The sequence below is a fragment of the Pseudogymnoascus verrucosus genome (assembly GCF_001662655.1).
Source record: "Pseudogymnoascus verrucosus strain UAMH 10579 unplaced genomic scaffold scaffold_24, whole genome shotgun sequence".
Lineage (NCBI taxonomy): Eukaryota > Fungi > Ascomycota > Leotiomycetes > Thelebolales > Thelebolaceae > Pseudogymnoascus > Pseudogymnoascus verrucosus.
Window position 1 is genome coordinate 2,675 of NW_017263675.1, and position 23,182 is coordinate 25,856.

Consider the following 23,182-nt stretch of genomic DNA (forward strand, 5'->3'; position numbering starts at 1 on the left):
AGTATAGGGAATAATAAGGTAATATAGTAAAGACTAGGGAAGTAAAGGGGCTTATAGATTCTAGTAAGTTAACAGAGTAGTATAACTATCTAAATCTCTATATAAGCTCCTTTATTTCTACTTAAGAGATATGTTTTAAAGACTACTCTCTTACTTAACACCCTACTCTATTTAGTATAGCTACTATAAATATAAACTATATTAAATTCTATAACCCTAATCTTATATTAAAGGTCTTATACACTTAGCTAATAAGGTTAGAGGACCTATAGTCTTTATAACCTAGTATATTACTACTTAGAGACATAGAGTTAGTATAGAATGTTTAAGATAGCAACCTTAAAATAACACTCTTCTATCTCTTAATAAGTTGTTCTAAGGCTTCTAAAATAGAGACATCCCTTAAGTACTACATTAGAACTATAAGCCCCTCTATATCTTAAAGTACTAACTAATTAATAAGAGCTATTTACTTACTAATGCTATAACCCTAAATTTAGTCTATATACTAGGTAATAATTAAAGTAGGTTTCTTAGCTTACATTTATATGCCTATATACCTTACTAATTCTATATAGAAGAGCCCCTAATTATTAAAGATAATAGTAATAATAAAAGTAATAATAAAGCTAAGGCTAGAGTTGCCTTAAGTAATCTCTAGCCTTAGCTTCTTACTAGCATTAAGGACTAAGACATAAGTAAGTATAGCCTAGCTACTTAAGATACTGCCTTAACTACTAGTAGCCTATTTAGCCTATCTACTCCTTAAGACTTAGATTACCTTAGTACTAATTGTTTCTCTAGGGATAGACAACAATGCTAGTCTTTTATAGAGCTAGACTTAACATTCCCTATTTAGGTTTAACAACCTTCTCTAAATTACTCTAAGACAATAGGTTATAATTAAATTTACTAAGGTGTTAAGAAGACTATAGTTAACAAAATAAGACCTTCTTATTATAACCCTCTATATAAGAGGGCTAGTAGATTATATAACTATAGTAGTATATATAACATTAAGGATAAAGTATAATAAACTTCTATAAAAGTAAGGTAGGCATTACTACCTTTAAGCATAGCTTACTCCTAATATAATTAGATAGACTAGGAAAGTTAAAATAATATAGACGTTTAAGGTATTTTAAGTAAAGACTAATTATAGGAAAAGACAATTAAATAGCTACATTACTAATAAAAAGCATAAGAAGACAAAGATAGGGATAATATAGAGGTAACTAGTAGTAAGGATAAGGGCCTAATTAGCTATAGCTAGCAATTAAAGGATAGCCCTTAGTACTAATAGCTAGAAGACAAGACTATAGTTAAGGCCCCTCTCTTATAAGTCTACTAACATAGCATTAAACTATATTATAATAAAAATGAGGATAATAATAATAACAATGATAAGGACAAGGACATATAGCCTCTAAGATAATAAAAGTAGTGCTATATAGATTATAATATAACTATTACTACTATAAGTAAGAAAGTTACTATAGCCTAAGCCTAGACCTATACTACTTAAGGTTCTATAGATCCTTAAAGTTTACTAGACAATATAGAGTTAATAGGTGTAGACTACTAAGAATACCCTTTATAGGGCTTCCTTAAGTGTATAAGGATTAGATAAGAGACAACTTACAACCTAGAGTTTAAGCTATTAGACCTTCTAGATTCGTTTAGACTATTAATTAGTCTCTATATATTAAATTCTATGTCTAGTAGGGAATTAGCTAGAAAATCAGCTTACCTATAGGTTTACACATCTTATATAAAGAGGTTAAGTCCTACCTAATAGAAGTAGAAAAAGCATAGACATCTCTAATATATAGTAGGAGAAGATAATTTACTAATGTACCTTAAGAAGAAGGGCTTACTATAGAAAGAGATACATTAGGCTTTTATCTATGCTTTTTTAGACAGGAGCATTAGATTGCTTTAAGTATACTATTATAATAAGTTAAAGGACAGAGACTCTAAATCTAATAACAAATAGAATTATTTGTTAATTATAATGTATTTTATAAGCAAGTCGTCATTATAAGCAAGTTGGCACTAAAAACACTAAAACATGTTAACGAGATTATAGTTAACAATGCCATAACTAACATAAGCTAAATCCTCTAATTAAGAGGATAGAATACTATTAGCTATCTAGGTAATTAAACAAGGCAATTATTAAACTATTTAAGTAGCTATAGTATCATATAACGTGCCCTATACAACCTTAAGTAACTAGATCTATAGTATAGCTTCTTAATGCAACTCTACTCCTAACTTACATAAGTTAACTCTATATAAAGAGTTAGCTCTCGTTTAGTACATCCTTAACCTAGATTCACATAGATTTCTACCTAGGCTATAAGCTATGTAAGAAATAGTAGACCTTCTACTCTCTAAATAAGGCACAAGCCCTATTAGGATAAACTAGACTACTAACTTCATTAAGCGTCATATAGAAATTAAAGCAAAGTTTAGTTAGAAATACAATTATAAACAAGTAAAATGCAAAGATCCTAAGATAATTTAAGGGTAGTTCTCTCTTATATAAAACATAGTTGTAAAATACAGCATCTTAGACTAGGATATCTACAACTTTAATAAAGTAGGTTTTGTAATGGGAGTTATTACTACTATAAAAGTAGTTATAAGCTTAGAAGTAAAGAGCTATCTAAAGACTATACAGCTAGGGAATAGAGAGTAGGTGTTAATTATTTAAGGTGTTAATTTATATAGATGGGCACTCCTACCATTCATCATTTTTAAGGCATAGAATTACCTCTCTACTTAGTATAAGGACTTAGGATTACTAGACGATTAGGTGATTACATTAAGTAAGAATAGGTAGACTTTAAATTTAATTAGGTATAAGTAGATTTAACACTTTAATCAACATATAAGCACTTATATAATTAGAACCTATTACCTTCTTATTCTTAACGGACATAAGAGCTACCTCTTAGCTTAATTTTAACACTATTATATAGAATAGAAGATAATTACTCTCTATATACTACTATACTTATTATACATTCTTTAGCTACTTAATGTTAGCTACTTTACTCTACTAAAGCTTTTATATAGACGTTAGATTAAAACCTTTATATAGAATAGGCTAAACTACATTATAAAGCTTAAGTTTCTCTCTACATTTAAAGAAGCATTTAAAGCTACATTTATAGAGTAGAATATTAAGAGTAGGTTCTAAGCTATAGGACTAGTTCTATATAAGCTATAGAATGTCCTCTCTTACTTAAATCTACACTTAAGGACTCTAACTCCTCCTATAGTTAAGAGTAACAATTAGACTTTAAAGACCCCTTAAACTATAAGGGAGCTTAATTTTTAAACAGAGCATATTAAGAACTACATTATACAACATTAGAATAGCTCTCCTAGCTTAATTAATGACGTACTAAGCTAGCTTACTAAAGGAGCTTAGGTTATAATGCATTCTACTATTCTACTTAAGGTAGAAGTTAAGGCTCTATAAGCAGCTAATAAATAGAAAAAGAGGAGGGAAAGGAAGCGTAAGAGGCATATAATGTAAGGGGGTAGTCTCTCTATATAAGAGGGGGAGGATATCGTTTAAAGTGCTAAAGTTAAAGCTTAAGTCTATATAGAGGTAGTAAGTAAGAGTAGTTAGTAGGTAGGCTCTAAGGGCTAATAGAAGCGCTATGGCTAATGTAAGAAAATTAGACATAATACCTATACGTGTAAGAGGCGCTAGGAATTAATTACAATTGAATAAGGGTTATTATGTATAGTGGTAGTGTAGTAGTAGGCAGTAATAGTTAATTTTAGTGTTTTTAGTGCTAACTTACTTGTAATGACAACTCGCTTATGAAATACGTTATAGGTTTTATCTTCTATAAATTCCCTTATGCTACGTAAATTATTAAGACGTTACTATAACGCTTATAACCCTAGTAACTTTGCTATTTAGCTAACTCCTATTAAGCTAATGCAAGCTTTGAAACAGCTGCTGAGAACGCGACTATATAGTATAGACTACTATATAGTAAACGTTACAATATAGTGTCTTTACTCTATACCCTGCCTATAACAGGAACGCGGACCCCTAGAGCGTAATATAGACTAAGGGTTGTACTTAACTATAATGTGACTGCTACTACCCTGTTCGCTATGGACCCCTTTTCAACCTTAGGTTTCTAAATCCCTCAAACCTAACCTACCTAGGTTCGGTTAGGCTAGGTTGGTAGGTTACCTGCCTAAAGCACCATCAACAGGGACACCCTAACCTAACTTCGGCGGTTCATCGTCCGCGGCGCAACTGTACGTCATCGTGAAAACCAGCACGACCCTCAACACCCACCTAGTGTTCAGTGGTGTCCAGTGCAGATACCTATATAGTGGGCAGTTAAATCGCGTCAGCAGGTTTTGCGGATCTTCGCCAACCCCCCGTTGACAAGTTTTTATTTCTCTTCTCTTCTACTCTTGGAAACCTCGGCCGCTGAAATGTCTCGGTCCATTACTAAAAGCCTGCCAACAGGGGTAGGTCACCATGTCCGCACTGACATCGTGGCCCCATTTCAGAGCTTTGTACGAGTGGTTATCCGCGCCTTGAATCAAGCTCCGTTAAAAAGTCAGCAGGGAAAGTACTGTAACAACCACCGCGTAAATCGGTCCCTATTCAAAAGTCAAGTCACGGGGTCAGCTATTTTGAGGCGTGTGAGGATGTTGAAGTTGGAGAGGAAGCTGGAGAAGATGGAGACAGAGGAGAATTGAAATAGAGTACCCTCAGGCAAGCGCGCCAGTGATTAGTTACACGGATCATGTTGGGCTAAGCTGAAGCGTATGATCAACAGTGATGCAACTATACAGGAGACTACTCGAGTAGAGCACCCTTCTCCACGAGTAACGTACTGCGTCGGTGGAGGGGGGTCGAGGAGGGTTTAGTGGAGTCGCTGCTGGACTATACAGCAGCTATCCTGCAAACGGTGGCCGGTGAGAACAGGGTCTCAGTGTGGGGTTGAGGGGATTACCGCGTCGTCTTACCATGAACGGTGCAAGGTTGCGCAGTGTAGGACAATGCAGCCGTATAGTACGGCTGTACCATAGTATGTATGTACAACAGCACGGCTCGGGGAATAGGAAACGGTGGCAGGCCGACTCGCCGACTCGCCGCCCCCTCGCCCCCCCCCCCACAATGAACCGCATCGTCACTGTGCATAAGCACTTTCCAGCAAGACTGTAAGCAGCCGTCAAGATCGTCACGGGGGCGTCCTTGTCGTGAGTGGTTCAAGTGGAGGCGAGGGTGGAGAGGGCGTTGGATGGTTGGAAACTTCTTCAAGACCTTCCCTGGCCGCCGATCCGCAACTAGCAACTTTAATGTTCAACTTCGGGCCCCACCTTTTAGTAGCTTCCCCGCGGGATACGGGAAACTCGCAGTCACTTGCCGCAAATCTAGAAGGAATCTAGAAGGAATCTAGAATGAAGTTTACGATCCCCCCTGGCAGAGTAAATACACTAACAACATCAATATCGAGATGAACTACTGGCTAGCGGAAGTTACTAATGCCATCTTTGACCTTATTAATGTAGCTAGGGGCCGTGGGGAGGATACTGCCACAGAATTGTACGGATGCACGAATGGCGGGTTCATATTACACCATAATATCAATCTCTAGGGTGATGCAGCCCCTAATGATCACGGGACGCTGACCATGATGTGGCCTATGGGCAGAGCTCAGTTCTCTCTCCATCTCATAGAGCACTATAGCTTCACGGGGGACAAGGGCTTCCAGAAAAACCGTGCCTAGCCGGTCCTCTAAAGCGCCGAGAATTTCTATGACTATTACTTCTTCGAGCACGAGGGGTATTATATCACTAGCCCCTTGCTATTACCAGAGGATACTTTCATCGTCCCCCTAGGCATAGAAACGGCTAGTGCGACAGAGGTAATTGATATAAGCCTAACTATGTACAACTCAATCCTCCATGAACTTTTCACCACCGTAATCATAACCTGCAGCGTCTTAGGTATAAGAGGCCCCGACCTAATAAATGCCTAAATCTACCGTGAAAGGATCGAACCCCTGCAAATAGGATCAAAAGGGTGGATTTTAGAACGGCGAAACGAGTTCACCGAGGCCGATGCAGGACACCGTCACAGGGGTCTTATCTTCGGCCTTTCCCTAGCTCGCAAATGGCACCGCTTGAAAACTCCACCCTTGTGGCAGATACAAAAGTCCTAATTAATAACCGTATGAGCAGCAGGTTAGGAAGCATAGGCTAGTCGTGTAATTGGGTTCTTAACTGCTACGCCCTCCTTTTCGCCACTGACATAGCGTTGGAAAATGCCGTGATTCCTAATTCCTACAAACGTTTCCCTCTAATAACCCCTAGAACACTGACGGGGGCCTGGGACAGCGATGCAAATAGATAGGAACTTTGGTTTCGTATCCAGGATCGCGGGGAAGCTTCTCCGAAGTCATAAGGTGGAGCATATTCTCCTAGCGCTTCCTGCTGCAGTGCCTGATGAGAGTGTGAGGGGGCCGATCCTCTGGGGGGGATGGGGGTTGGGGTGGATATTACTTGCTCTGGCAACACATTGACAAAGGCAACCACAACACTTAGTGGACGTCTGGTGAGGGGTAATCGGGACCATCAGTGAGGGATAATCGGGACCATCTGATGGACCATCCGGTGGATCATTTAGTGTATCATCTGGTGAGGGGATAATCGCGACCATCCCTGTAGGTGGACCCAATCCCTTGTAAAGTAGAGCACTTTAGCTATTACCTAGGAAGGATGATTAAATTATGAAGGATTGTAAAGAGAAGGCAACAGTGCTTCGAGAATCTTCAAGGATCGTAAAGGGAAGGTGGCAGGCGTTTTAGGAAAAAGGAGATCAGGTGAGAAATCTAGTTCGGGCAGCTATTTACAAGTTTCTAAGACTATATAAACCACCATATATACCCACAAGTTTTTAAATAGCACCTCATAAACAACCAATTTCGCGATACATACTACAAATTAACCCCGATTTTCTGTATTGTGCAATCATCAAAGATGCCGTATGTTTACCTTATGCCTGATCATGTTGCCTCTACTAACCCTCTAAAGTTCCCTATTAGCCATGACAGCTGGAGCGATCCTTGCCGTTACTACCGCAGTTAACGGCGCTACTCTTCCTATGGAAATCGTCGCTAATGCTCGAAACGCCACTGATCTACCATCCAAGCTTCAGGTAAATATCTCAAGTGTATTCATCGTCCTCGGAAACACTTCTAATGGCTTTCAGGCTCGCGATACTTTTTGCAAGATCTCATATGAGGGTGGTCATTCCTATGGTGGTGGTGGACCTGGTCAAGCTGTCATTAATATCTATGGTTTCGGGATCAACACCTACGATTCATCCGGAAACTTTGTCTACGCCAGTCCCAAGCTCAAGGGCTACGGTTCTACAACGGTCTCGAAGAGTGACTGGAAAGGGAACTATGATTTCACCGTCTCCACTTCATATGATTTTCAAGGAGATACTTTCACCTCATGCAAATATCAGTATGGGGCCTCTTTGTATGATGGAACCATCTCTGGCCACACTGATCACAATTACGTTTCGGTCACGCACTCTTATTGCGAAATTTATCTTTCTTGTTAAGTAGTTGGTTTGGATTTTCTTTCCAATTCCAAGTTTCACGATCTCATGATGTTGACTATCGAATGAGCTCAGTATGTACAAGGAGGATTTCGATAGGAAGGAGAAGTATCTACAAGTTTCTGAGACTACAAACTACCATATATGCACTATTAAGTTGGGTAGTACACAAGTTTTCAAATAGCACATCATAAACAACCAATTTCGCGATGCATACTTGAATTGTGAGCAGACCTAGTAGGCATCAGACATATTCAGAAGATGACAACGAACTGTTGATACAGCTGAAAGAGGATGACAAATTGCCCTGGGATGAAATTGCACAGTACTTCCCGGAAAGGACCAAAGGGATGTTATAAGTGCACTACTGCACAAACTGAAGAACCGCTCGCAGACGTCTAAGTACAAGAGACGCAAGATAACGAACTCTGCTAAAGAAGGCGGGGGAATACATCCATCCGGTTTTTCAATGGAGTTGCTTAATCCACAGCTTCGAGATGCTCTTCCTTTCACATCAACTCTACTAGCAACCGCCGACTCGGACAAGGCTGCTCACGGAAGCGTACTGTTAACTACACTAGAATACAGAGAAGACATGGCAGTGCAGCAACGTTCTGGCAGCTAAGGAGTAGAAAGCAATCCAGTCGCTATCGACGCAAAGGAGAGGACGTGGGACGTTGAGGTGCTACTTGCCAAGTCAACGGTGTGGTACCTCGTGAAGTGGGAGGGCTTCCTAAATGAGCATAATACCTAGCAGAAACGGCGCGACATAAGTTTAGATCTCATTAACGAGTTTGAGGCGACCTATCAAGGGAACTTTGCTAGTGTGCAATTGCTCAAAAGCGAGAACGGAGAGGGGAGATTGAATATCTTGTCAAGTAGAAGGGTCGTCCTAACCAAGAGGCTGTGGTATTTGGGCCTAAATACCAGCTGAGTCAGCCGATTTCCCCATACAAAATTTGGCGAACGCCAAAACAGGGGTGCTAAATACCACCGCCTAATTACCACCACGACAGACTAAGACATCATTTGCCCCTTTATCGTAGCCATTGAATTCTATGAAGCTCGTAGACTGTCCGTAGACTTTAAATAGACCTCTATACATAATTGCAGTCCTATATAAGACGTTGTAAGCAAGGAAAACCTTACTCTAAGCTAACCCTAAGCTGCCATCTTTAAATCCTTAGGGTTATAGGATTGGCTTAGTCATTAGGGTCTAACGTGTTTCTTAGAATGGTGGACTAGATGATCTACAACGATGCATACTAGGCCTTAATATGTAAGGCTTATAGGTATGCAATTATAAACTTAGCTAGGCACCTAGTAGACACACATAGTAACGTTGATTTAAAGACTTAGAAAGCAATTGTTAGTGAATATTTAGGGTTGTAAATAAATTAACTACTAAATTATAATTTTCATTTTAGACTAAGAAATTCAATTCTAGCGATTAATGGGCTTACTATCTATAATGGATTTACATATAAGAACTATAAAAAATGCAGATACCTAATAAGTAGTTAGAAAGCCATTTAGGTGCATTATAATAAAGAGCATAATTAGACGTAGACTAAGGCAGATCTAGTATACTAGGTTAGGGTTAAACTATAGACGTTCTTTAGAATTCCTAGGAATGCTATCTATTATTTCTATGTAAATGTACCTAAGGAGGTAGGAGAGGATATAACTAACAAAAGAGGATAGCTAAAGTGCTAATTAATTAATGATATTAAGGAGTAGTAGGCATATAGAAAAGAGTAGTAGGAGAACTTATAGAAGGTTCTAGTAGATAGTGCCTTAAGGCATAAGACTATAAACTAGCTAAAGTACATAGGGTAGACTGCCTATTTTAAGGAGAGGGATCTAAGTAAGATCTACACCTATAGCTAAATGCTAGGATAGGAAGATGATTATCTATATAGGATAGTAGCTGTAATAGACTAGTTGTTCTTTAGCTACTACATTAATAGGTTAAAGAGCATGCTATTAATAACATAGCTCCTATTAGCTAGCCTACATTAACTAGATGTATATAGCTAACTATTTAGGCTATTATAAGAGAAGATAAGCATAGACTACAACCTAATTTACTAGACACGATTTCTATACTACTGTCTAAATGTTCTCTACCTTAACAATTCTAAGTTATTTAAAAGGTATAGCTTTCGTTTTGTAGTAGGGTAGAGAGAAAGCTTAGAAAGACTATAGGAGCACTTATAGAATGTAGACTAGTTAGAGGAGGCTTTAGAGGAAGAGCTTCTTGAAATTTCAGCTAGTTTCTAGATATAGTAGCTTTAGGGCAACCTATTTAAAAGTCTACTATAGCATTTTATTAGCATGCTAGGGATTAATGGAGATTTAGGGCAGTTTTAACCTATACATCTATTTACATACTATAACGCTAGGTCTTAAACTATAAGACTTATAGAGGTTTTGTTACATTAGTTTACTTAATAGAGGAGGTAGGGGATTAGACATAAAGGCTTTTATAAAACATGTTATAGTATATAACAAAATACTATATTAAGTTAAGCATAAAGCTCCTATCTAAGAACTAACTATCTACTTATATAGTAACGTTATACTAAAGGGAATAGTTAGAATAGTAAACTCCTTTACTATTCTTACTATTCCTACTATTCTATTATATAGGGTTCTTATAAGGAGGTGCCTATAAATAGTCTAGTACCTACTCTATCTAGTACCTAGTAATAGTTAAGTACCTAGAAGGAGTTAGGTGCTTACTCTATCTAGTACCTAGCAATTCTTAGGTGCCTAGGAATTCTCTAGTACCTATAGGAGTAGGTGCTTAAGAAAACTCTACTACCTAATGTTAACCCTACCTTAAGGGCAGCTAACTTACTAACATGTTTATTACTACTATAACTAGTATGTTAGTAAAAGTACAGCTATAAACACTAGCTATAACATTTACCTTGTTATTTTTACCTAGAAAATTAGCCCTTACATTTTAGGGGGTAACTAATTTTATAATTATAATTATAGTTGTCCTTAAGGTAGTAAGCTAAATTTATGTTAGTATAGAGTTAGTATAGATAACTAAGTAGAGAGGCTATATAAAGTAGTAGGTAAATTCTATTATAAACAATTGCTAAATTACTAACATATAGTATATAATAGCTTTAGTTAGAATTAGAAAGGGTACATTATATATTAAGTAAGTTTTAGTTTTAGAGTAGCTACTACTATTATTAATAATATACATGTAATTTAACTTCTACTACTTATAATTGTTATAAATCCTTATATTACTAAGAACCCTTATATTAGTAGACTACCCTTAATATAAGGATGCCTCCTTACTTAGGGTAGTTATGCCTATTATGTAGCGCTATTAAGACTTAGGGCTGTTATAGGTTAGTTGTAACTAACAGCCTTAGGCACATAACGTAAGGAAGCCTTAGGCAAACAGGGAGCTAGCTAAGTTAGAGCAGCTTTAGGTATTTTAAGGGAATAGCTATATAGGGTTATACCTTTATCTTTTTTATATCCTTTATAGTAGACCTATAGGATTGCACTAACTTATATCTAACTTGTACTCCTATATGCAACTTCTTGTAATATAGTGCCCTATGTCCTTACACTTAATATATAGGATTTTAAGTAGAAGAAAAGACCTAGTATTCCCTAAAATAGTATTAGGATTTATAGGTTTTAAATAGTATTTAGCAATGAGCAGTATTTAGGCAAAATTTAGGGTATTTAGCAAGTATTTACTAAAGACTTAGATACTATTTAAGTCCTTAGTATGCACAGCCTATAACGCTAAGCTATAAAGATTAGCTAGCAAAGTAGTATTAGTAATTAGTCGTCGCAAAATGTGCTAACACGTGACTGCTAATAAGGGACCACTAATTTTCGGTATATCCTATTATATTTCACAATAGTTGAGCCTTAAAATACCCAAATAGTATTCGGCGAGGATTTGTATGAGTATTCGCCGAATACTTTCAGATGGCGAGTATTCGGGAAAACCCCGAATAGTATTCGAATACTATTTAGGGAACACTGAAAAGACCTCCCGATTAGTCCCTCCATTCAAAGTGCCGCTAATGCCCCGACTATCGCAACCAATAATTCCCCCGTTACTCTTACCTCCGTCGCGCCACCTGTAGACGACGGCGAGGATGGGTTCGTCGGGTTCGCCGTGCTCAACGGGCTTATCGATCCAGTCGGCGTATACCGCACACCATCAGTGTTTGTGAAACTCGTCAACCGCGCCGTGGCGATTCCCGTGATCTTGCCAGCAATTGCCGTCTTCGCGCCCGTCCAGTAATTCTCGACGCGCGTATCGTTAGGGAAGCGATCATTGACGATAGTGGCATCAGGGGCTAGAATGTACGCTCGTCGCGTTGTAAGGCGGGAATAGGTCCGCATATGGTTGCGTGACTGGGGTGGGCTTGCATTCGGCGTTGCTGAGGCTAGTGTAGTGTTCCTTCAGCGCGGCGGGTTCGAATCCAACCCAGCCGTGCGCGGCGTAACAGAGCTCGCAGCCGTACCAGGCCTCCAAGGCGTTGCCGCCGCAGAGACACTCCTGCTCGGCGAGGAAGTCGATCTGAGTAGTTCCGTTGGCGCTGCAGACTTGTAGGAGGTACATATGTTGTTCGCACGGGAAGGGGGACTGAGAGAGGGACGAGAAATCCAAAGGGGCAGCCCCGACTAAACTAGTAGGGTAACACATGACATGGAGATAACCATTATTAGGATGCTGGGACTTGGCCAGGGAGAAGAGTGCGAGGAGTGCAAGGACGGGTGAGATGGCCGGCATGGTTAATATTGTTGCGAGAAATGGTGTCTAAGATGGAGCATATAGAGTAGAATGGGATGTGACAGAATAGGGGAGGAAAGAGGTTGATACAACCCCAACCTTTTACCTACGTGCGCTTTCCGCAATTTACCATCATGCGCGCGTCGTCTGTTAGGCCTACCTGCGAGCCTAATAAGGACGCGGTCGAGACCATACTCTACTTTAGGCAGAACCGCGAGCAATTTCACATTTTAGCCTTAATCCATATAAGATGGCGGTTCCACCGAAGAATATTCTTCCACTCCCATCTGTCGCATACGTCGTTCGCGTTGGTGGTTGCCAATCGCCACACCCGCTTAAGCCACACCTGCACAGCCTCACCTGTTGAGCCTTCTGCTCTTTCGAGCGTCGCCCAAGCGCACGATGAGTCGTTGAAGTTGCTGGATTTAGTTCCTGATTCGGATATTAGATATTGAGGCTGCGAATCATATGATCACGCGCACAGAATGGACATCCGTATCACGTGACCATTTGGGTTACAAATGGTACAAGTGCAGGAACCAACATAACTCTCTCTCTCTCTCTACATTTCAGCAATTGAACTTCGTCACCTTCGTTTTCCATCGATCAGCTATGGAGGATTTATGAATCTTGAGGAAAACATGTGTTGGAGAAAGATGAAGCGGGGATACCAACATCAAAACCTAATAGAAGGGCCAAGTACATACAGTACTCGCACATGAGCTGACATAACACAACACCAACACACTTCCTTGGTTTGTTATTTCCGACCCCACCCCCTTTCCCAAAATTCGAGCCAGTGACGCCAAAATAAACACACTGACATTTAATTTCAGGACTCATATGGATAGATCAAAACGGCAAAGTACAATATATCTCGAGATTACGATCGAGCAGCGTTGTTGCTTCTTCTCCTTACCTCGCCTTATCGTCGGTCATGACAGTGAGGGGAACGGAAATAGCGCACGAGGAGGAGAAGCCCGGAATTACTCCACCTTCGTATTCCTAGTGCTCCTTGGCCCGCCTTCAGTGTGACTCTCCGCAGTCCCCCCGCATTGATTGAGTTGCAAGCGAGCTCAAGAAAAACTCATTTTAACACTACTGCACCCTGGCATTACCCCGCAAATCCAATTCAGGTCCAAGCATTGTCGCTCATTTCGGATCGCTCGGCGGCGGACACGAGGAGAGATGAGCGAGATGAGAGGCGGGGAGGCAGGGAGGCGAGAGGCGCAGGAAGGGGAGGATACAAGGAGGATACAGGGAGGCAGGGAGGAAGGAAGGCAAGCCTGTTCGCATGGCTGCTTACTTTTGTGCACGGCCAATACTTTGGTTTCCGCCCAGTGATATGTGCCATGCCATGTATTCCCGATGTTGGGCACACTCTTCTTAACCTGTTTGTTGTTGGTGCTTGTTGGGGCCTTGCCATTCCCTCCAGTCGCGACTGCTTGTCGCTGTCAACGCCTCTAATTAGCTCCTTCTGCTTTTGGTCAAGTACGTCCGCGCCGAAAATGCAGTATTACGAGCGCTGACATGGGAGTTGACAGCAGGCTCGACCTGGTGCTGGTAGGCCGTCTTCACTTTCTCTTGTCGTTTCGTGCCAGCTTGTCATTGTCAATCTCTCAATTAGAGTTGCAGCGGCTCGTCGCTCATCTGTGTGAGCCTCATTGTCACGCCATGGCGGGCATGGCGGGCAATGGCTTTGACAGTGCGGATCTCTATTAAGTTTCTTTGTGCCTTCCTTGTTGACAGGCGGCTTCTCCCTGTCGGTCTGTTAATCATTTTCCCTATTGCCATGTGAAAGGTGACACCCCGGCGCGCGTGGCGTACGCTTGTCCATGCTGCTGTCCGGAACAGGCTTAAAATTGCTCTCCAAGTTCCCTATTTACCCTGCCAATGAGCGAAAGCGGACTAGATGCGGAGATGCACATTCAATGGTCTGTTCCTGAGGAATCGTGGGGTACGCCCGATATCACCCCGGATTGCTTGTTCCCTCCTACCAGCGGCGCCCTGGGATCACTCACCAGCATTTACCTAGCAGATATTGATTCTGCGCCGCACATGGATGTCATTGTGCTTGACATGAGCCTGTGCATCCTCGGCATCTTGCCAAAATAGCTATTTCCGCCCTGTTTTAAAGATTCACATGCCAGCTAGAATCCCATGTCTGGTCTAGACGCACCAACAAAGTCACCGGCGGGGGATTGCGTCGGGGATTATTGACGGATCTCACTTTCAATGGATTGCTATAAGATCAGCGCTTCCGTCATCACACCCATAGTTCTCCAACTTTTAGAGCCCGCACTCGTTGCTTTAAAGTTGAAATCGAGGCAACTATGATGCTCCTCAGCCCTGCGGTCATTTTGGCCGTTGCCGCCGTCGTTACAGCTACCACCCCCGGTCCCACACAGTGTGACCCGAAGGCGTCCGCCATTCCCGCTTGTGCCGTAAGGTCCCTTGCCGCCACCTTATGAGAAACTCTAGCTAACCAAGCCTCACAGACTGGATGCATTATCAGTGCCGGCGAACAGTATGGCTGTTCCAAAGAGGACTATTGGTGTCAGTGCGAGCCTGACACATACGCCAACATCAATGGAGCAGCAATAAACTGCGTCCTTGGTGCATGTGGCTTGAGTGGTGCTCTGCCCGTCCTGGACGCAGCTAACGCCGTATGCTCCTGTGCATCTGAGTATCCGTCGCCAACGAGCACTGCTGCCCCGACATCTACCGACCCTCCTGTCGTAACCACAGATCCACCTGTCATAACCACGGATACGCCTACCCCCACAACCGGCTCGCCGTGCGTGGTAACACCAGGCCCATCCCAATGTGATGCGTCAGCCTCAGCTATTCCCCCCTGCGCTACTGACTGCATCATCAGCGCCGGAACTCAATACGGGTGCACCAAAGAGGACTACTGGTGCCAATGCGAGCCTGATACATATGCCAACATCAATGGAGCTGCATTGTACTGCGTCCTTGATGCCTGTGGCCTTGACGCTGCCCTCCCCGTCCTCGACGCAGCTAACGCTGTGTGTGCCTGCGCATCGGCTAACCCCTCGCCCCCTTGCACTGGTGGCCCTGAACCAACTACTGGGCCACCCACGGATACTACCACTGGCCCTGCTACTACGGAAGCAACCCCAACTTCAACCGCGGAGCCAACAACGGATGAGCCAACCACAGAGCAAACGCCAACTACTACAGGCGGCACGCCTTGCACCGCCGCTCCCGGCCCAACCCAATGTGATGCGTCAGCTTCGGCGATCCCTCCTTGCGCTACTGACTGCATTATCAGCGCTGGAGCTCAATACGGCTGTACTAAAGAGGACTATTGGTGTCAATGCGAGCCTGATACATATGCTAATATCAACGGAGCTGCATTAAACTGCGTCCTTGGCGCCTGTGGTCTCGACGGTGCTCTCCCCGTCCTCGACGCAGCTAACGCTGTGTGTGCCTGCGCATCGGCTAACCCCTCGCCCCCTTGCACTGGTGGCCCTGAACCAACTACTGGGCCACCTACGGATACCACCACTGGCCCTGCTACTACAGAAGCAACCCCAACTTCAACTGCGGAGCCAACCACGACGGATGAGCCAACCACAGAGCAAACTCCAACTACTACAGGCGGCACACCTTGCACCGTCGCTCCCGGCCCGACCCAATGTGATGCGTCAGCTTCGGCGATCCCTCCTTGCGCTACTGACTGCATCATCAGCGCCGGAGCTCAATACGGCTGCACTAAAGAAGACTATTGGTGTCAATGCGAGCCTGATACCTATGCCAAAATCAACGGGGCTGCATTAAACTGCGTCCTTGGCGCCTGTGGTCTCGACGGTGCTCTTCCAGTACTTGATGCAGCGAACGCTGTGTGTGCGTGTGCTTCAGAGTACCCTGCACCTTCTTGCACCGGAGGACCAACGGGCACAGCAACTGGTACAGGCGGCCCGGATACGACAACAACTGGCGGCCCAGATACCACGACAACTGGTACAGGTGGACCAGAGACAACTCCGCCTCCTACTGGTACGGAAACCGGCACACCGTGCTCGGCGACACCAGGCCCTACTCAATGTAACGCCTCTGCCTCTGCGATCCCACCATGTGCAACGGACTGCATTAAAAGCGCCGGTGCTCAATTCGGCTGCTCAGAGCTTGACTTCTGGTGCCAATGCGAGCCTGACACCTACTCTAAGATCAATGGCGCTGCTTTGAACTGTGTGCTTAGCTCTTGTGGAGCTGCTGGCGCCATCCCAGTCCTAGATGCAGCAAATGCCGTCTGCGCCTGTGCTTCGGCTAACCCTTCGCCTTCTTGCACCGGAGTACCAACAAGCACAGGAACCGGCCCAGGTGGTCCAGACACCACAACAACTAGTTGCCCAGACACGACGACAACTGGTACAGGTGGCCCAGAAACAACACCACCTCCTACTGGTACCGAAACCGGCACGCCTTGCTCAGCAACGCCGGGTCCAACCCAATGCGATGCCTCCGCCTCTGCAATCCCACCATGTGCAACGGACTGCATTAAAAGCGCTGGTGCTCAATTCGGCTGCTCAGAGCTTGACTTCTGGTGCCAATGCGAGCCTGACACCTACTCTAAGATCAATGGCGCTGCTTTGAACTGTGTGCTTAGCTCTTGTGGAGCTGCTGGCGCCATCCCAGTCCTAGATGCAGCAAACGCCGTCTGCGCCTGTGCTTCAGCTAACCCTTCGCCGTCCTGCACTGGGGTACCAACAGGCACTGGAACCGGCCCAGGTGGTCCAGACACGACGACAACTGGTACAGGCGGCCCGGTAACAACCCCACCTCCAACTGGCACTGAAACTGGCACACCTTGCTCCGTGACACCAGGCCCAACTCAGTGCGATGCATCAGCCTCTGCGATTCCTCCTTGCGCGACTGACTGCATTGTCAGCGCGGGTGCTCAATTCGGCTGCTCTAAGCTCGACTTCTGGTGCCAGTGTGAGCCTGAAACCTACGCCAAGATCAATGGCGCCGCATTGAACTGCGTCCTTGAGTCCTGCGGGGCCGCCGGTGCCATTCCCGTTCTCGACGCAGCGAACGCCGTCTGCGCCTGTGCTTCTTCCATCCCGGCACCCACCTGCACCGGATCCGGACCAGGTGGCGGCGGCGGCAACGGTTCGGGCAGCGGAACGGATGTGCCAACCACGCTGACCACATCGCCAACTCCAACAGGTAGCGGAACCCCATGCTCAGTGGCACCAGGCCCAACTCAATGCGACGCGACCGCGTCTGCAATTCCGCCATGCGCTACAGACTGTATTATTAGCGCGGGTGCTCAATTCGGCTGCTCTAAGCTCGATTTCTGGTGCCAGTGTGAGCCTGACACCTACGCTAAGATCAATGGCGCCGCATTGGACTGTGTCCTTAGTTCTTGCGGAGCTGCTGGTGCCATTCCCGTTCTCGACGCAGCGAACGCTGTCTGCTCTTGCGCGACCTCGTATCCTCAGCCAACTTGCACTGGAGGTGGCGGCTCTGGAAATGGAAACGGCAGCGGTTCGGGTAGTGGAAGCGGCAGTGGCAGCGGCTCTGGAAGTGGAAGCGGCAGTGGCAGCGGCTCTGGAAGTGGAAGCGGCTCAGGCAGCGGAAGCGGAAGCGGCTCAGGCAGTGGAAGCGGCAGCGGATCAGGTAGTGGAAGTGGAAGTGGCAGTGGTTCCGGAAGTGGTAGCGGCAGCGGCAGCGGAAGCGGATCTGGCAGTGGCGACGGAGGTGTCATTACCCCAGTCCCATCCAGCGCATCCAGCCTCCAGTCGCTGATGGTTACCATGACCGCCATCTTTGTCACTGCTGGCATCTTCGCCATCGCTTGGTAAAAACTTATAATGTCAGGTAATGACACAAGTGAGCCCTGGAATGGGTCTCACGGTTTCTAATTCTACGGCGGAATTTTTATAATAGGGATAATATAGTATATATACACTTCTTCAATGTTCAGTTAATCCGCCATATTAAAGTTTCACTGTGACTTCTCTGATTGAATAATGGCTTAGTTGTTATGAAAGTATTTTGACAAAAATCGTGAATACTGCTACGCTCCATATATTTTGGTCCTATGTACAGAGCGGAGAACTCTCTAAGTTCGAGCTCATTTTACCACGGCAAATCCAAGGAGCTTCAATGTCGCTCACAGTTAGTCCTTGAGAAACACTTGGTTCCGGTGCATGCGAGATCGAACCAAGCCATTACTGTCGGTTCTTGATTCGCGATATTATGAGGCACACCCTCCGCTGAGTATGACTCGAAAGTTGGGCCATAGATGGACTTGGTCCAGCCGCTGACTGGCGTGTTAAGTACCGTCTTAATAGGAGATTTAGGTAGCCCAAGCACCGTGGTCCATTCTTTGATCTCCTCTTGTAGATTTTGTGGATACAGAACCGTGTCAGCTGTGCCGTGGAAAACCTGCATCTTGGGCCTGTAACCCTTGTAGCCAGGATATGCCGCCTTCACGATAGCCGCCCATTCTTTGCCAGTCTTGATGATCTTGCCAGTCGCACAGTCATCACTCCACACGCCATATCCGTCGCCGGCAAAGCAGCCAAATGCCACACCAGCAAATGCGCTCCCGGCAGCGAACACGTCCGGATAGCTCCCCAACAGTACATTCGTCATCATAGCACCGCTGCTGACACCGGTGGCGAAAACGCGGTTGGCATCTCCGTTGTACTTGTTCAGCACGTATCGAACCATGCTCACGATACCGAGACTGTCACCACCACCGTTGTGCGAGAGCGTCTGCGAGCTTGAGACGTCCCAGCACTTGTCGGCCTCGTTCGGGGAGTCGGGGTAGATGACAATGAAGCCATATTCGTCAGCGAGTGTGGCGTATTGGGAGCCGGTAAAGGCATCGCTTGCTTGGCCGTGGCAGGCATGGGGGTTCACGAGAACTGGCGGGTTGGAGGTGAGATTGGTCGGAACGTAGATGTAGAAACCGACGTTTGTGGGATTGCTCCCGAAGTTGACCGTCACTTTCTCGAGTTGGTTCGCAGCGGCATTGACCAGGGCGAGGGGGAGAGACAAGGCCCCAACAAGGACGCTGAGGGCTGAAAGTCGGGCCATGGTGATTGAATGGTGACGGAGGATCTACGAGGAAATACGACAGAGAGACCGTAGCAACCTGGAGAGAGAGAAAACCACTTACGGAGAGAGAGATAAACCCAATATATATGCAAACCAAAGTGGAAGGCAAATCGATACTCATTGCTTGCTCGGTCCAAGGGCTTCATTGCCACTCTATCGTCAACGGAAGCAGCATTCCATCCAGGTGGCTTCAGTGATAATCTCGGACCAGATAGGTTAGAAGCCGAAGCAAAATAGAGTGCAGTCCATAAGAACGCGCCTTACATATAAACTGTCGGGCGGAGGCAATTAATATATTGATGGCAAGTGTGATCCAGATCCAGTTCGCGCCTTCCATTTGGTGATTGGGGAAACGGAGACATGGAGAAATGCGCTGTGAGAGTGTATAATCTATCCACTTTATAACCATGCAAGTGCAAGTTAATCTTTTATCCTCTGCATAAATAATAAATAATCCTCGGAGTATTTCCTTTCCTGATTTGGCATCACGGGAGCTACACTCCGATATTTCTTCATTTGGCAGATGGATGTCAAAGCCCAAAGTGTTCCACGTGATATATTCGAGTTTCTCCAATACGGTTTCCCATCGCAGGACCGTGGGGGTTGGGGGTGCATATATCGAGGCCCTGGACAATATCACATCGTCGTCGACCACGTCGCTGGTGTTCGTGGTAGGTTGTTGTTGTTATTGTTGTTGAGGTGAAGCTGCTGCTCGGGTCGGGTCCAAGCTGCCGGCGAAGCGAAGCTGAATCGTTCGTAATTCGTGGGAAAACAGAACAGGTCGTTCTTGCCGCATAGGGTTTCACTACTTGGAGATGCGACGACGAATCTCCGCGTCAATTGAGGATGTCAAGATGCTGAAACTGGCAATACCCCAGTGGAGAATGCTCTTTCTGGGCATACGGGCGAGATATCCGGGGTCGAAAAGTCTAAAAACAGATCGACCAGCCTCCTTCCTGAAACCAAACCCAGCACGAACCAGCACGAACCCAGCACCGCGCTTGGACCGATACGACAATCTCGAAACCCCGAACCTCACAGCGGCGATGAGACGTCGCACCTCACTCACCCTCGATGGCGGGATTGTCTAAATTGGATATTCGGCCTTGAAATTTCACCCCCACGAAGCCTTGGCAAATGAAGATGCAAGTGGCGTTTGGCGACTTGAGGCTCACAATGTCGCGGATTATCCCAGTCAGCGCCTCGTGGTGCAATGGAGCACCCACAGCTATTCGACGGCTTCATCTTGGCGCCAACGGAGAATTAACGTGAGTTGACATGGGAGCTTCAGATCAGGAGTCGCCGCCGCTAAGTGCCCTGTCCTATCCTTGCTCTCAAGCAGTCAGTACGCAACTCTAGTCTGATCTCGTCTACAGTCTGATCTTATAAGAGGCAGGTTGTCCACCGCTGTAATATCTCTTTTTCTTCTTCAGCCGCGCTCATTTCTTCATTTCCAGTCCAAGCAATTACCAACCTTTCGTCTTCTACTTCTCTCGCATCGCAGCTGTGCTGTCGTTTTTAAGCCACAATTTCATCCATTTAACATATACCACCTCACCTCAACAACCTTCAACAACCCCCAAAACAACAGACACCATGCAGTTCTCCATCTCCACCATTGCGCTCTACGCCACCCTCTTCCTCACAGTCTCGGCCTTGCCGCTCACATCCCGTGCTCTGTCTTCCCAGGCATACAACGACCTGTCCATCAGTGCTGGCCAGGCCGGAGATGCTGAGGCAGAAGCCGCGGCCAAGATCGGCATCGACAGCTCCTCTGACCTCGCCAACGTCAGCAAGGCCGACCTCCAGATTGTCAAGGGGATCCACGATGTCGCCAATGCCGCCGAGGTTGGAGCATTCAACCCCGCGGTCGCTGCTGCGACCGGTGCTGAGAAGGTGGCGATCCAGGTACGTGACCGCACCCACTCACTCTGCTTACCCTTCTCGCATCGAGACTAACATTGATTATAGAACGGCAAAATAAAGAACAAGGTCCTCAAGCTCTCTGCCGCAGTTCTGGCCCTTCAGATCCAGGAAGCGCAGGGTGACAGCAGTGTTGCGACGAAGTTGGCAGCAGAGCAGAAGAAGCTGGCCAACAACATTGCGTTGGACACAAAGGCTGCCGGCCAAGACAGCACTGCGGTTTCTTTCGATGGGACTTCTTAAATAGTTGAATGCAGTTGAAGAGAGGGAAGGGGAGGATGCTTGGGACTTCCCAGATGCATTGTATCCAGGTTGGAATTTGGATTGTATTGTGGTGAGAGAGGTAAGATTAGTTGACAAAGCGAGGTTTTTGTAGAAAATATCAATATACTTGTTTTTCTGGAATACTGGTAGCCAACTGTGACGATGAAAGGGTTTGGATTTGAGGCCTGATGCGCGAATATCGGAGTTCAGAATTGAAGATGGTGACGAAGGAAGGAAGGAAGGGGCTGAGGTTTCGGAACCAAGTATCGCAAACCTGGTCGGTTGGTCTTGCCAATTTAGCCAAGAAGAGCTTCATGCAGCAGCCAGCCTTATGAGATCAGCCGTACGTACCCTACGCCTCTTTTCGCGATTTTCGGTACATCTGGTGAGGCATCTGGTGAGGCTGCCTATTGTCTGAGGCTGAGGCTGAGTATAAATATTAACTAATAAACAATAAATCACTCAAAGAGACCCTTAAACTTACGGCCAGTGTGCAGCGAATCGTGACTCGGCATGATTCGCCCCGAATCAGATTCGAATCATGATCTGATTCGGGCTATTTCTCAATGATTCGAATCATGATTCGGCCAGTATTCGAATGATTCGAATACTTGCCAAGATACATAATATGTCCAAGCGTCTAGCGGTGAAGGCTTGTCGCCGTCCTCAATATATAGCTTTTTAGATTAACATTTAATACAATTAATACAATCATTGTTATTATGAGTGATTCCGAGCTGTCTGACGTTCCTGAGGATCTTGATGATTATGTCGTCGATGAAGATAACAGTAATGCGAGTGTATTCTCATCGTCTTCGCTGTCGTTACCACAAAGTAGTAATGATGGTATATTCTCATCGTCTTCGCTATCGTTACCACAAAGCAGTACTGCAATACTACAGCTACCAGCCACTCATTCTACTCTTTTTACGAAGAATCTATATTCTCGTACTATCTTAAGAGGCTCTCCTAATAAGATGCAGTATACCTGTACACAAGAGAACTGTTCATATATGCCTGAAGCTAAACCGGTATCACAAAATACGACAAGCAATTTATGGAGACATATTGAGCTAAAGCACCCAGCTATCTTCGAAGCTTCTTCAAAATCTACTCGAAAACTGAAGGATAAAGACGATATCCGCCCTCAGAATCGTGCGTCTATGTCTAGATTCTTCAGGCCAAATCCCCAGAGTACAACGACTCTAGTTTCAAGCACCAAATTCCGAGAATTGCTGCTTGCGTTCATCGTTACGAATAATCTACCTATGAGATTAGTGGATAAATTCTCATTCCGGCAGCTCGTACATCATCTTAATCCTTCAGTCCTAAGTATCTCTTCAACGTCTTTGAAAAGGGATCTACATAGGCAGTTTTGCCATCATCGAGGGCAGCTACAACTACAACTACAGAAGCATATTATAGCAGGTGGACGATTATCACTTACGACTGATGCTTGGACTGCTACGAATGGAACGGATCAT

The 23,182-nt window shown here is 44.9% G+C and overlaps 5 protein-coding genes across 5 annotated transcripts; 3 read left to right on the forward strand and 2 right to left on the reverse strand.

Moving 5' to 3' along the window:
* Positions 1-7,035: 7,035 nt before the first annotated feature.
* VE01_05728 (uncharacterized protein) lies at positions 7,036-7,627 on the forward strand (the record flags this gene model as incomplete). The annotated part of the gene is made up of 2 exons (XM_018275188.1): positions 7,036-7,040; positions 7,090-7,627. The coding sequence occupies 2 exons, from the start codon at positions 7,036-7,038 to the stop codon at positions 7,625-7,627; spliced, it is 543 nt and encodes a 180-aa protein (XP_018130002.1).
* Positions 7,628-11,477: 3,850 nt separating this feature from the next.
* VE01_05729 (uncharacterized protein) lies at positions 11,478-12,486 on the reverse strand. Its single transcript, XM_059463728.1, has one exon. The coding sequence runs from the start codon at positions 12,411-12,413 to the stop codon at positions 11,970-11,972; it is 444 nt and encodes a 147-aa protein (XP_059319670.1). The 5' UTR covers positions 12,414-12,486; the 3' UTR covers positions 11,478-11,969.
* Positions 12,487-14,746: 2,260 nt separating this feature from the next.
* Positions 14,747-18,247, forward strand: VE01_05730 (uncharacterized protein; the record flags this gene model as incomplete). The annotated part of the gene is made up of 3 exons (XM_018275190.1): positions 14,747-14,857; positions 14,912-15,210; positions 15,292-18,247. 3 exons carry the CDS (start codon positions 14,747-14,749, stop codon positions 18,245-18,247), a joined length of 3,366 nt encoding a protein of 1,121 aa, XP_018130003.1.
* Positions 18,248-18,402: 155 nt separating this feature from the next.
* VE01_05731 (uncharacterized protein) lies at positions 18,403-19,778 on the reverse strand. Its single transcript, XM_018275191.2, has one exon. It carries the CDS (start codon positions 19,488-19,490, stop codon positions 18,549-18,551), a length of 942 nt encoding a protein of 313 aa, XP_018130004.1. The 5' UTR covers positions 19,491-19,778; the 3' UTR covers positions 18,403-18,548.
* A 1,329-nt stretch (positions 19,779-21,107) lies between these two features.
* Positions 21,108-21,677, forward strand: VE01_05732 (uncharacterized protein; the record flags this gene model as incomplete). The annotated part of the gene is made up of 2 exons (XM_018275192.1): positions 21,108-21,419; positions 21,483-21,677. The coding sequence occupies 2 exons, from the start codon at positions 21,108-21,110 to the stop codon at positions 21,675-21,677; spliced, it is 507 nt and encodes a 168-aa protein (XP_018130005.1).
* Positions 21,678-23,182: the final 1,505 nt, after the last annotated feature.

Coding starts and splice junctions, on each gene's coding strand:
- VE01_05731 (XM_018275191.2), bottom strand. CDS start 19,490: ATGGCCCGACTTTCAGCCCTCAGCGTCCTTGTTGGGGCCTTGTCTCTC.
- VE01_05729 (XM_059463728.1), bottom strand. CDS start 12,413: ATGCCGGCCATCTCACCCGTCCTTGCACTCCTCGCACTCTTCTCCCTG.